The sequence below is a fragment of the Triticum dicoccoides genome, chromosome 2A, assembly GCF_002162155.2.
Source record: "Triticum dicoccoides isolate Atlit2015 ecotype Zavitan chromosome 2A, WEW_v2.0, whole genome shotgun sequence".
NCBI classification, from domain to species: Eukaryota; Viridiplantae; Streptophyta; class Magnoliopsida; order Poales; family Poaceae; genus Triticum; species Triticum dicoccoides.
In genome coordinates this window covers 727,813,122-727,825,904 of record NC_041382.1, presented here as the reverse complement: position 1 = coordinate 727,825,904, position 12,783 = coordinate 727,813,122, and the positions used below count along the sequence as shown (strand labels likewise).

Below are 12,783 nucleotides of genomic sequence, written 5' to 3'. Positions count from 1 at the left end.
TACGTACAATTCAAAACCATTAGATTTATCACAAGATATATTTCTATATGATACAAATTCAGTACTGAAAAAGGTCATATATTTTTTATAAAGTTGGTCCGAGTGTTTGACTTCACAAAATATCTACTTCCTCCGGTTTTTTCAGTCTGAATATTAGTTGTGTTTGAAATCAAAATTTATGTAACTTCACAAAAATATATAGAAAAAATATTAACACATACAATACCATTAAATTCATCATTGAATATATTTTCACATTATATAGATTTGGTATTGAAATTGCTCATATATTTTTCCTATAAACTTCGTTAAACTTTATAAAGTTTGACTTCAATGAAAGCTATTATGCCGACTAAATTAAAACAAAGGAAGTACTATGCACTATATTATGGTACAGGAGAATAACATAGTTCAAATAATACAAATTTAAACTACTTCTAACTCAAATATAAAGTGATTAGTTTCTTGAAATAAGCAATTATCATTATTGGTTCCTTTGTTGTCTAATTAAGTTTTCACATAAGTTAAAACTGTCCCATAAGAAACTATTTTTCACATAAGTTAAAACTGTGTCCAGTAAAAAAGCAATTTTCACACAAATTAAAACCAGAACAGTCTCCACTAGCGCAGCATGAAACTAGCCACGATTAAGTGCTTCAATAAAGAAGGGTGTATAATGGTTCAGTAAAAATCTGAGCTCCAATATAAGATGGAAGTATTTCCCTTTTCTTCCAGAACATCTTTTTGGCTATAAAAAGGAGAGAAGGCAAGCTACTGGGAGGGAGTCAACAGGACAGGGAGCTGGTGTCTGCAATATTTACTGAACCGTGCATGTGAAAAGATATTGAACCAAAGAACAGTCAAAAACTTGAATAGCAGCCCACAGCTCAATTTCGACCAGTTATTCTGCTGTCTAACTTTATCCTTTTTGAGCCGTTTTGTTGCTCCTGCTGCCTTGAAGTGGCAGATGAGTCATGTAGAAACGTGCAATTAGCTCCGTTGCGACACCCTCTCGGGCCGTTGAAGTAGGCACATGGTCTTGTTGGCCTTGTTTTCGTATCTCTGTTCACCATAGAAGCACCGTTCATAGCATCAATACCATTAGTTTGGGGAGTTCCAGATTGATGGTACATTCCAAACTGCCTTCCATGTTGTTCAAATGATTCCTGCCTCTCACCACCATGCTGATGGATGAGGGTTTTGTAATAGTTGATAGCCCTTGGCGGAGCACCTGAAAAATTCATAGCTGAACTACTTGAACCCGGTGGATAACTCATAGCTGGATTTGAACCCGGTGCATGACTCATAGCTGGATTTGAGCCCGGTGCATGACTCATAGCTGGATTTGAGCCCAATGGATGACTCATAGCTGGATTTGAACCCGGTGGATGACTCATAGGTGGATTTGAACCCGGTGGACGACTCATAGGTGGATTTGAACCTGGTGGATGACTCATAGGTGGATTTGAACCTGGTGGATGACTCATAGGTGGATTTGAACCTGGTCGATGACTCATAGCTGAACTTGAACCCGGTGGAATATTCATAGCTGGACTAGAACCGGGTGGATGATTCATGGGAACTGGAGGATATCCTTGAGGCGGTCGATTCATCATTGGCCGTGGGGCCATTGGAGGTGGCAGGGTGGAATTTGTGTTCTGGAAAGTTGTCATATGATTGGAATATGAGGCAGGGGCAGTCATTGTCATTTGGGGGGGTGGACACGGTGGCACTGGGGCAACAACTGAACTACTAGTAGATTGTTCATTTCTAATTTGGTTGTATTCTTTCATTAACCTCTCAACTTGTACAGGATCACTTAGTATTTTAACAAGTAGATCTCGGTCAACCATACTTCCCTTTTGGTTGCTCTGCATTATTGCAGTGTATGCAGCAGAAGCTGCAGCCAACACATCAGCTTCAACGCCAGTGGATCCACCAGGCTGCTGTTGTGCAGGAGTAATTGGAGTATTTGACACTTGCAGCGCATTGATTTCTGCAGGGCCATAGTTATCGGACTGATGGTAATCGTTTGGTTGATCAAGCAATGGTCCTTCCGACTGATCTGAGGCATCATCATCTTCGACAGGGATCACAGGAACCAATGGGGTTCCGGAGTCATCATAATGAGAGTCTTTCACATCAGGAGAAACAAATGGGCTGGATTGGCACAAAGAGCTTATATGAATAACAAATATGAAGCGTCAAAAAGGGGAATCTGTAGACACATATGAGAAACTTGCTTACTTTGGAGGAATGTTCGATGCACGTGGATAAATAGCCTCAAGCACTCCAAACATTCTCTCATTTTGTACAGCAATCTCCCTGCTTTCTTCTCCAGAGGCAAGGTGCCATTGTGGGTTCAGCAATATCTGAAACCAAGACAATATAGAAAAATGAGACGATATTGAAAATCTAGAAAGTTTGTGCAACACGGCAGTCTAAATCATGAGTCTTACATGTGGTGGGCATTTCCACCTAATAAGAGGAATTTGAGATATGTCAATTTTGAGGTCATTGGCTGGCTGCAGTGACTCAAAACCCGGAGGCAGGGAATCATCTGAACTCGGGCCAGCTGCATGCGTTAAGGATGTTGAACCTTTTGCTTGGAGATTGTCTTGCGGTCTTAATCCAGCTTGAGAAGGGGAATCCTCAGATATGAACAGCCTTACCTGACAGATTAACAAATACATCAGGCGGTGTTTCTTAATATTTACATTTTACAGTGTTTTAGTGACAGGGAACAAAAAATCTACGATAACTCACTGCGTTCGGATATATTATATGCACACGAGCCATAAGATAATTACTATACAAAATTTCTTGTATTGGGAAGAAGGCGTACAACTGACTGTATATCCAACTAATCACATACTATTTTACAGACTAAGAAAATTGCCAATGTTTACGGACAAATAATCACATATTATTTGTTCATTGCATAGATGTGATGAATGGTGTCTATAAAATTTAATCGGAATCAGGTAACAGAGAGATGATTTTCTTCTAACTCTTCACAGAATTCCGGTTCAGGATTTCACATAATTCTTAAGAAAATTAATAGTAGCACAATCAGGGCACTCTGATCTCAAGAAAATTAATATTAGCACAATCAGGGCACTCTGATCTCAAACAAAACGAAATGAGATTTTGAGGAGCGGTTCCGTGAAATATTAGTGCAGTTTAGAGCTTTTTGTCAATGTAAATCAGGTAAGATAGAAGATGATTTTCTTCACTCATTTAGAACCTATGTTCAGGACTTTATACTATCTATAACAAAAGAAATGTAGCTCAATCAATCAAGGTATTCTAATGTCCAAGAAATTTAAAGGAGATTTTGACAACAGGTTCTTTCATATGTGATAATACCAGATTACCAGTAAAGTTCTATAGGCAGGACAACCGCTTGAGACTTTTATATGGATAAGTAGTGCAAGCTAAGTAATGATGCTAGATACTGAAAATCATATCAACGATTTACACATACTGCAGCAGCAAATGGAAATGATATGACTAGAACAAAAATACATATATGCACATATGCACATTTTTCTGTTATCGCAAGCATATGCTGTAAAGCTGTAACGGATGTGAGTCAAGAAAGATATGCATGACCCAGGGAGTCAATGACTAGACCTAGACTTATCAACCTAAACTTAGCATCATAGTGCATAGCACACATGTAATGAGCGAAAAATCAAGTAATGGCAAGCATGAGTGCAAAGTAACTGACAAGACAATAATCAAGCAATGACAAGTACGAACAAGAAATATTTGGTTTTACAAATATCAAAATGCAATCACTTAGGGATGGTAACTGAGAAGACAAGCTTCCATATAGTAGTTGTATATAATGGTCCCTTGGCTTCAGCTAATAAATGCATTAGCTTATTAATAATGGTGTCTCATGCTGAACAGATGAGTAAAGTGAACTTCACCATTGGTACTTTATAGCATATACAAAGAATTTTGCTGAACCATGTCTCAAATAAATGGCCATCTAATGCCTCTAGCTCCAAAAAAACAATGTGATAAATTATAAGAGCTTCACATGGTTTAACAGGACAAACATCGTTCTTTTCCAGAAAACAGGAGAACCTAGTGAATCACTAATTTCTGAATGAACTTAAATTAAAATGGTGCCATCTGTTTGTTTTCTGCATGCTATATTCAATTTTCAATGATTATAAGCTCAGACATATTACCAGTCCTCCAGAACAAATATGCACCTGGGCTATTGCGTTTATTTTTGTGTAAATCTAGATTCTGTTGCATTCTGAACTTCAAACATGTGCATTAGCACAGGCTATGCATACTGTTTCTGTATTATAACTTAATTTTTGTAGACAGACAGTGATATTATGTCGAAGTGAAGCATGAGATATATTCTGTATTGCGCATCTAAAAATTTAAGGGTAACAACTCCTGCTTAAAAAAATTGCAATGTTAACTCAAGGCTTTTGTCCCTGCTGGAGATCATGAATTGTGAACTATGAAATGATTATCAGCCATCAGTGACAGTGTATTGCATGCATACAAGGGCAGCAGCCTGATGCATGATAGTACACCGACCGATCACTAGTGTTTTTAATAGAGAGAATTTGGATACATGGTATACACTGTAGCTTGAACAGGCTTAGTCAGCAAGAAAAATGTAACTGCACATGCCCGAGTTATGTGAATCCACTAATGATACCACGTGCTATACTGTTGTGCTAGGTGGTAGCAATATTCAGCATAATACTGTGGTAATACTGCTTGATATATGTTGGCATTGGCTCATGAAACAGGACAATGTTGAATTGACACTTAAATCAATCAACTACTCCCTCTGTAAACTAATATAAGAGCGTTTAGATTACTAAAGTAGTGTTCTAAACGCTCTTATATTAGTTTACATTGGGAGTACTCGTTAACCACAGAGAATATTGAAACAAAAGATATACATACATGATAGAGAAGGAAGATTAAATGTGATATAATTTTGTCTAAAGTACGTGCTATATGATACTGTAATACACCAAATTCACAGGTGCTGTCATGTTGTTACTAGATGCAATCCTTTCGTAGTTTGTTTAGTGTTTCACTCATCATTCACATTGGAGTTCCCCTTTGCTTGTCTCCCCCCACATTGTCTGCATCCTGATGCTGTTCGATTAGACATACGCAGAGGTTGTTTAATTAATCGAGTTTTGTTCTGTCGTCTGTTAATCACTCATCATCCAAATTCTGCCACGTTTGCACAACGAAATCCACATCTCATCCTATTCCGCTGCCCTCATTGGATACACAAAAACTAGATGCGTCGTCATCGTTTGTTTTACATATAGTTCCACGCATCTCGCATCTCAAAAGAGAATAAAACAAAAGCATACAACGGGACCGTATCCCACGCAACAACGGATCAAATCATTCATTCAACAAACAAAGCAAATCAGAAAGCCGCAACGACGACGAACGAGCACGCGCGCCGCCGCGAATCCTCTAGCGCGAATCCGTCTCGGCGGGCGGTGGATTGGATTGGGGGGGTGGATTGAAACTAGCATCACCAGGTGTTTGTTGGTGGCAGTACCTTGCAGAGGCTGGGTCCGGTGGCCCACGAAACGCGCCGCGACCGCCGCGACCCCATCGTCGCTACCCCCCGCAACAAAACCGAATCGAATCCGATCTAGACGAGACGAGACGCGCGCGCGGACACCCTACGCCGCAGCGGCGGCAGGGCGATCGACGGAACGGACGGACTCGCGGTCGGGGCCGCCTAGGGTTAGCCCCTGCCTCCTCGTCCCGGCGGCGGCGGCGGCGGCGGCGGATTTGGAGGGGAGAGGGGTGAGGAGTCAGGAGACGGGAGGTGGTGAGGAGGCGAGGAGGAGGAGGGATGTGGTGGTGGCTGGCGTCGGCACCGCTCTGCCCGCTGCCCCTTTTCTTATTTGTCGTCGCGTCGATTTGCGTTTCTTTCTTTTTCCCCCTTGTTTTTCTGCTTATAAGTTCGCGTGCAGCCCCCCACCCCACCGAGCCGAGATCGACGCCTGCCGCGATTTGATTTAATCCGAACGCAAACCGCAGCCCTAACCTAAACCTAACCCGACCCCAAATCCAGGCCGGCCCGGTGTGAATTTACCAGGCTGCCCTCCGCCTATCATCCCGTCCCAAGGGCAAATACGTAATCGTGTTGCCCTTACGATCCTTAACCGGTAGGTCATGCAATACGGCACGTAATTTTACTACTAGTACTAGTAGTATAAAGTTGGTTAGCAGATTGAGCAAAGTCCATGAGGCGTACGGCTGCTTGACAGAAGCAGATTAGTCGGAGGTTAGCGTTTTAAGGAGGCGTACTGGACAGGAACTCCCCCTTTGACAGGGACCTGCTGCTTATGATGATGATAAAAGCGCACAGTTTGGGTGGGTTCCTGCCATCATCACGGTGGCGGCACTGTATTTTCAGTGTGCCCTGCGCCCCCCTGAATTTGATTCGCTGACTTTCGTGCCTTATTTTACTTTATATCCCAGTCTCAGCCTGGGGCTTTCATACATCAACTTTCGAATGCTTTGCTGGTTACAGAGGTAACCCTACGTGGCTTGGCTACATGTAACCTCTACCTGAAGAAACCACAATCCTGTGGGATCGCCGTGAAGCATCTTCAGAGTTCCGAAAGCTGCGATACAGGATTCTGGAAATGCCCAAGCGCTACTAGTGCCCTGCCCGCAGGCTCAACCACGCAGATGTGACACTGATCAGAGCACTTCCAGCCGGCTCTATGAAAAGCGCACTGGGCGCCATCAGCTGCCAGCTTGCTTCATTTCCAGATAACAACCACGTCACGTCGCTGCAACTTGCAACGGCCAAGACAGTGACATGGCACGGGAAGCCAGTCATCTCGATCCACATTCCAAGTCAACAACAAACAGTCACGGCACATAGCACCGCATAAGCAGTTGGGAGTCCAGCTAGACTCACTTCAGACCATACATCACAAACAGTTATTACAGATCAAGATCACCGGGTTGCATTCTCCTATCAGTACCAAACCATAACACGAATACATCGCTGTTCGTTCGGCAAACAGCAGAAAATGATGCCCAGAGGACCTGGCCAAGAATCTGTCTCGTCCGTCTATCGCTTCTTAAAACCGTATTTCTTGCGCTCATAGAAGAGGTCGGTCTTGGCGCTCCCCAGGTTCACGATCTTGGGGCACCCGTCGCGGTCCTTCTCCTGCTGCGTGCACTCCTTGCAGTAGTAGGCGTCCGAGATGCCGACCCCTCCGCAGATGACGCACCTCCCCTGGAACGAGCCGTAGTTGCACTCGTCGCAGACACGGACGAGGGTGCAGGGGCGCACGTACGAGTCGCAGATGACGCACTTGCCGTCGCACTTCTCACACAGGCGGCCGATGGCGATGCCGGGCTGCTTCCGGCACATGATGAGATCGGGGTGATGCTTCGCCATGGCTGTCGGATGCTGCTAACCTGTGAAAACCAGGTGCACGTTGCTTGTCAGAATCTAGTCATCTTAGGATGTCATCAAAAGAAATTAAATGGTAAAAGCATCCCTAAGAGAAACAGATTGGTTAATGCAGTTGACTGCAGCATTGGATGTAGCAGCTCAAGAAGCAAACTGCTAATGGTTGCACTCACAGAAGAAATAAAGTGGTGAAGCATCCCAACAAAAGGCAAATTGTTAATTAGGTTACTAGAGCTTTTGATGTAGCATCTCGAGGAGAAGCAAGTTGTTGATGCACTTTATTTGTCGAACTTGCAACTGCTGGCAACTTACGTGTAATACCCCCACACCCACCCCCTCCCGGCATAGAAGCAAACAAGATAACATTACATTGAAATTATTTTTACAACTAGTAATTCATCAAGCTCTACATCATCAAGGTGACAAGAACAGATTGCCCTTATTATAAAGAAAAGGAAGTATACCACTAGAATGCTCAACATTGACAAAAATACAGTATGATTTCAAATTCAACCCCATCCGTCCCAATGTCTTCATTTACTGTCATCAGGGTCCCTTCAAACATATCACAATGGGTATGACTGCAAATTCCATCCACCTTTTTCAATATATTCATTTAATGTCATTAGAGTCTCGCCAATCATACAAAACATTCCATCATAAAAGCACAAAGACATGTATGTTTCCTGCTTTCTACAGAAGCCACATCATAGCACACATTTTCACCAACTAGTAGAAATGTATGACAGCAGGAGAACTAAAAGCCCTGAATACCACCCCCACAATACACCCTTTAGGTTCAGAGAGATGTTTTCAATCTTAGATGTACAAAACTTGATGTTGGAAGCTGATCCGAAACATTTCCAACCAGATCAGTTAACTAGTTATGTGAAGTTTCTGGTTGACGAGTTGAAGTCACTAGGGGTGAAAAACTCTTATGCTATCACAAACACAACTATGGGGCCCCTACCACAACTACGAAAACAGATTGAATAGCTCCACTACCATAACTATATCCATATGTTCTGAAATTAATACAGATACCAAAAACTCTTAACTTCAACTATATCCAATACAGATTTGAAAGCTTTCAAAGATAATTAAATGCTGTATTTACTAAAGAAGTAAAAAACTGAATTCGAAGTGTATCTTATCAATTTGATAGGCAGAACATCCTATGGCTTTAACAGCATAATTCCAGTACAAACAAATTTATATATCATGAGCATGGCATTACTTTCCGCTGATAATATGAAAATTAACAACATAAAATTGTTCTAGGACACTAGTATTAACATAAATACAGCATACATATAGGAGATACTAGCGTATAGTATTAATAACTTCACTGATTGCTACTGCAGTTCCCACAAAACAAATTTTACATAGCAATGGTGTTCCAGCCTTCCAGATCAATAATGTAAGTGCAAATCAAATAACATGTATTCCAGTTCAGCCTCCTAGATCACTAGCCAACATGACATAAATGTATTATTACGTGGTAACAATTATAGCCCCCTACATCTCTCGCTAACGAAACCGAAGTTACAGATGACACCGCAGATTTCCCGTGGCAGTGTTTCAATTTGCGGCCATCCAAACCATCTGAAGCTTAGTGTACTGAATCTGGAGAACAGGACCCCTACTCGCCCGGTGCTTAGAGGGCTAGGGTTGGCGCAGAAGAACACGCCCCACCGCCAAGCTCCCGCGGCTGACCTAAGGGGCGACGCGAGGAACATGGACAAGCGTCGCAGCAGAAATCGCCGGAGCGGAGCAAAAAACCTAGGGAATGCATATGTTTCGAGCGGCGGGACGGGACCATGGATGACAGGAGAAGCTCTAGGGTTCGGCCTGCACGTACCTTCGGAAGGACGAGCTCGCTGCGGCGGCGCTCGCACCTTGGCTCCTTGCTCCCCGCAGGCGACGCGCCGAGACACCGAGACGACGTCGACGAGGCTGGCGGAATAGATTTTGGCGGCGGCGGCCCGATGCGACTAGAAGCTTGCAGATAAAAGACCAAGAGGTGTGCTACGATGGGGATCGCCGTCCATATCACCCGGCAGCCTGATCGGACGGCTACCAGTGGCCGGTGCGGTCCAGCATATTTGGCTCTACTGGGTTGGGTCCCACCTGTCGGCCTCTCAACACCTTTGGGTCCCCTGTTAAGCCGTTCTCCAGTGGCACCGCATCTTCCCCGAGCGCCACCGCCGCCGCCGCCGTTGAGCACCCGCCGCCGCAGGGATCCGCGCTGCGTCCCGAGCCAATCGCGCTCTACGGCGGAGAGGCGATGGATTCGGCAGGCGCCTCGAAGCCCGAGGAGGAGGTGGCCGCTTACCAGAGCAGCGAGGCCAATCAGGCGAGGCTGCAGTCCATGCTCGCGGCGCTCCTCGACGACCCCTTACTCGCCGACGTCCCGAGGAAGCCCTCGCTGGCGGACGTGGACACGCTCATCAACCTCGAGCTCGGCAGCGCCATGAGGGTGACCGTCCTCAAGCTGGACAACACCTCGTTCGGTACAATATGGCCCTCTTCGATCCCCGCCCACATTTTTGTCTAAATCCCTTGCCGTGCGTTTATCCCCCATATGAATTCGTGTTCCTCTTGTCGTTGTGGTGATACAGATGTCGCGGTGTTGAACACCGCTACGCTCAAGGATTTGAAGCTGGCTATCAGGAAGAAGATAACTGAGATAGAGCAGGGCCAGATGGGCCATCGTCACATCTCATGGTAAGTAATAGTCAGATTTATTTGTCTGAAACAGTGGAAGGATATCTTCTGACATCCATGTCATCTAATTGATTCATGCTAACATGTGTTGATCTAATTAGTTGATATCCTTCGAAATGCTGCCGATTTGTCTTTGCTATTTGATACTATATCCTATGATGGGCACTAAGGCACTGTTGATCCACCAAAATTTGCTAGTTTAGATGGGTGTGATTATCTAAATAAGCTGAGGGTCACAACTCACAAGATGTATGGTATTAACCTGAATTCTTAGTTAGCTCGAGATGTTGAGAATCCTAGCTGAAGTCGTGTTTTAGCTTGAGTTTGCACTGACCTACTTGGTATTGAATAACTGAATGTGTGTACATAAGGTTATTCAAGCCTGCTTTAATTAGATTTCCCTGTATTAGTGTCTTTCAGTTAAACTAAAGAGAACATAATGTTCCAATATTGACTTCTAGAAATAGTTTAAGCTCAATATAGGAAGAAACTGCTTACTAAATTTGCCTTACGATTATCTCAGAGTGCATGAGCCTGGTATCTGTACACTGTTTACATCAACACCTACAAATTATTCAAGCCTGTTTGAATTAGATTTCCCTGTATTAGTGTCTTTCAGTTAAACTAAAGAGAACAGAATGTTCCAAGATTGACTTCTAGAAATAGTTTAAGCTCAGTATTGAAAGAAACTGCTGACTAAATTTGCCTTACGATTATCTCAGAGTGCATGCACACTGTTTACATCAACACCTACAAATTATCAAAAATTAAGACCCCATTTTCTGGACTCCAAACTTCTGCTATGTGGTTGTAAGCCCATCTAGGAGTACACTGTTTGCCAGGCAGATATGACAATAGCACTCTTGCAAACAACTCCTGGCATTGACAGTACACTTGATGCTCTTCAAAATGCTGCCAATGTATCTTTGATATTTAATCTCTCCCACGATGGTCAATCAGACACTCATGATCCATGATAGGTGTCATGATCCAAATAAGCTGAGGGTCACAAGATATATGAGACTGAACCGAATTCTGAATTACCTCGAGACATTCAGAATGCAAGCTGGAGCTCACTCTAATTTTTAGTTTGATTAAGCACTGAACTTGACCTGTTTGGTATTGACTAGCTGAATGTGTGTACACAAGGTTAGTCAAACCCATTCGAATTAAGGTCCCTATCTTAACTACTCCCTCCATAAATAAATATAAGAGTGTTTAGATCACTAAAATAGTGATCTAAACGCTCTTATATTTCTTTACAGAGGGAGTAATCTATTTTAGTTAAGCTAAGGAGAATATAATGTTCGAAGATTGTCGTCTTAAAGTAGTATGAGCTCAACATAGAAAGAATTTTCTCTCTAAGATGTTACACTGGTATTCTATATTCTAAACTAGGATCCCATTTCCGTGACTCCATGAAGCTTCAGTCATGTGGTTATAAGTTTATCTAGGACAGTACATTGTTTGCCTGTCTGATATAACGAGAGCACTCACTGCAAAGAGTTCTTGGCATCAGTATTTGTTAATGCTAAATTGTCAGAAAGTGCTGTTAAAATAAACTGTATTTTTGGGAAGGCTCAACTAATTTATTGATGTGCAGACAGAACAATTACTAGATGCTGGGAAAGAAATACGAGCCCATATATGAGTTCTGTAATTAAAAAGCTTCAGCTGCATAATTGTAAAATTAGTTAGAGATCCTACCTTATTGATGTTAGCTATGGTTAATAATATGGCCTTCTAAGTTCCATCACAATGTTAGCTCTTCAGCTGTATAATAGCTGGCAGGCTTGTATAGAATTCCCCAAAAATGCCAACTTTGGTATCCATGTCTTCTTGCATTATGTGGTTCCAAAGCGTCAGGATTTATGTGGTTCTTAGCACAAATTGTATATCTAAGCTGCATCTGCAACATTTTCTGCATTTTTATCATCTGGCTCTACTATTTTATCCATCAATATAATTACTTTTTATCTATTTCTCTATTAAGAACTGACATGCTCCCTCCGTTTCAAAATAAGTGTCGTGGTTTTAGTTCAAACTAAAACCATGACACTTAATTTGAAACGGAGGGACTACTTTTTCATGGCATCTCTCAACCTTTTCTTTGTCAATATTTCCATTTGTTAAGGATACCAAGAATTTCCAAACTCCGCTGTAAGTATTTATGTTTGACCCAGGAAGCATATTTGGGAGAACTACTGCCTGACACATCAGAGTGAGAAGTTGATAGATGACAATTCTGCACTTTCTTCTTACGACATTCGAAATAATTCCAAGGTATATAAAAAATAACATATTTTTTTCATTTCAGTTTGAAAAAAGTCCATTTTACTACCCTGAATAAAGTGGGTGGTTCACTTTACCCCCTGATCTATTTTTCCGCTTCTTTTACCCCCCAAACAAACCCAAACCGGACAAAACACCCCCCGGCTGGTTTTTCTCCACCCGCTGCTGCTGATGTGGCACTAGTCAACGGCGGTTTTGACCTGGGTGGGGCCCCCTTGTCAGGTTTTTTTCTCTCTCTCTCTCTAATTGAGGCTGGGCCGGCGGCCACTCAGCCCGCACGCAGCCTCTGGCCAGGGCGTGGCGAG

General features: G+C 42.9%; 3 protein-coding genes across 3 annotated transcripts in view; 1 reads left to right on the top strand and 2 right to left on the bottom strand.

Moving 5' to 3' along the window:
- Positions 1 to 600: 600 nt before the first annotated feature.
- On the bottom strand, positions 601 to 5,906 carry LOC119356695 (zinc finger CCCH domain-containing protein 30-like). The gene is made up of 4 exons (XM_037623672.1): positions 5,573 to 5,906; positions 2,460 to 2,672; positions 2,248 to 2,372; positions 601 to 2,160 (listed from the first exon to the last, which is right to left on the bottom strand). Exons 1-4 carry the CDS (start codon positions 5,627 to 5,629, stop codon positions 888 to 890), a joined length of 1,668 nt encoding a protein of 555 aa, XP_037479569.1. The 5' UTR covers positions 5,630 to 5,906; the 3' UTR covers positions 601 to 887.
- A 955-nt stretch (positions 5,907 to 6,861) lies between these two features.
- LOC119356696 (PHD finger-like domain-containing protein 5A) lies at positions 6,862 to 9,466 on the bottom strand. Its single transcript, XM_037623673.1, has 2 exons — positions 9,321 to 9,466; positions 6,862 to 7,464 (listed from the first exon to the last, which is right to left on the bottom strand). Exon 2 carries the CDS (start codon positions 7,442 to 7,444, stop codon positions 7,112 to 7,114), a length of 333 nt encoding a protein of 110 aa, XP_037479570.1. The 5' UTR covers positions 7,445 to 7,464; positions 9,321 to 9,466; the 3' UTR covers positions 6,862 to 7,111.
- A 122-nt stretch (positions 9,467 to 9,588) lies between these two features.
- The window catches only part of LOC119356694 (U11/U12 small nuclear ribonucleoprotein 25 kDa protein-like), a 5,118-nt gene continuing 1,923 nt past the window's right edge, over positions 9,589 to 12,783 (top strand). The window contains exons 1-3 of the mRNA XM_037623671.1: positions 9,589 to 9,972; positions 10,081 to 10,186; positions 12,370 to 12,469. Coding sequence (XP_037479568.1) covers positions 9,747 to 9,972; positions 10,081 to 10,186; positions 12,370 to 12,469 — 432 coding nt within the window. The 5' untranslated portion in view covers positions 9,589 to 9,746. The remainder of the gene's footprint in view (positions 9,973 to 10,080; positions 10,187 to 12,369; positions 12,470 to 12,783) is intronic.

Bases quoted from the DNA above. Each gene is read 5' to 3' on its own strand.
- LOC119356695 (XM_037623672.1), bottom strand. From the start codon at position 5,629: ATGGGGTCGCGGCGGTCGCGGCGCGTTTCGTGGGCCACCGGACCCAGC. The intron at 2,673-5,572 runs GTACTGCCACCA...TTAATCTGTCAG, and splicing joins CCGGACCCAGCCTCTGCAAG to GTAAGGCTGTTCATATCTGA. The intron at 2,373-2,459 runs GTAAGACTCATG...TCTTGGTTTCAG, and splicing joins GGTGGAAATGCCCACCACAT to ATATTGCTGAACCCACAATG.
- LOC119356696 (XM_037623673.1), bottom strand. From the start codon at position 7,444: ATGGCGAAGCATCACCCCGATCTCATCATGTGCCGGAAGCAGCCCGGC.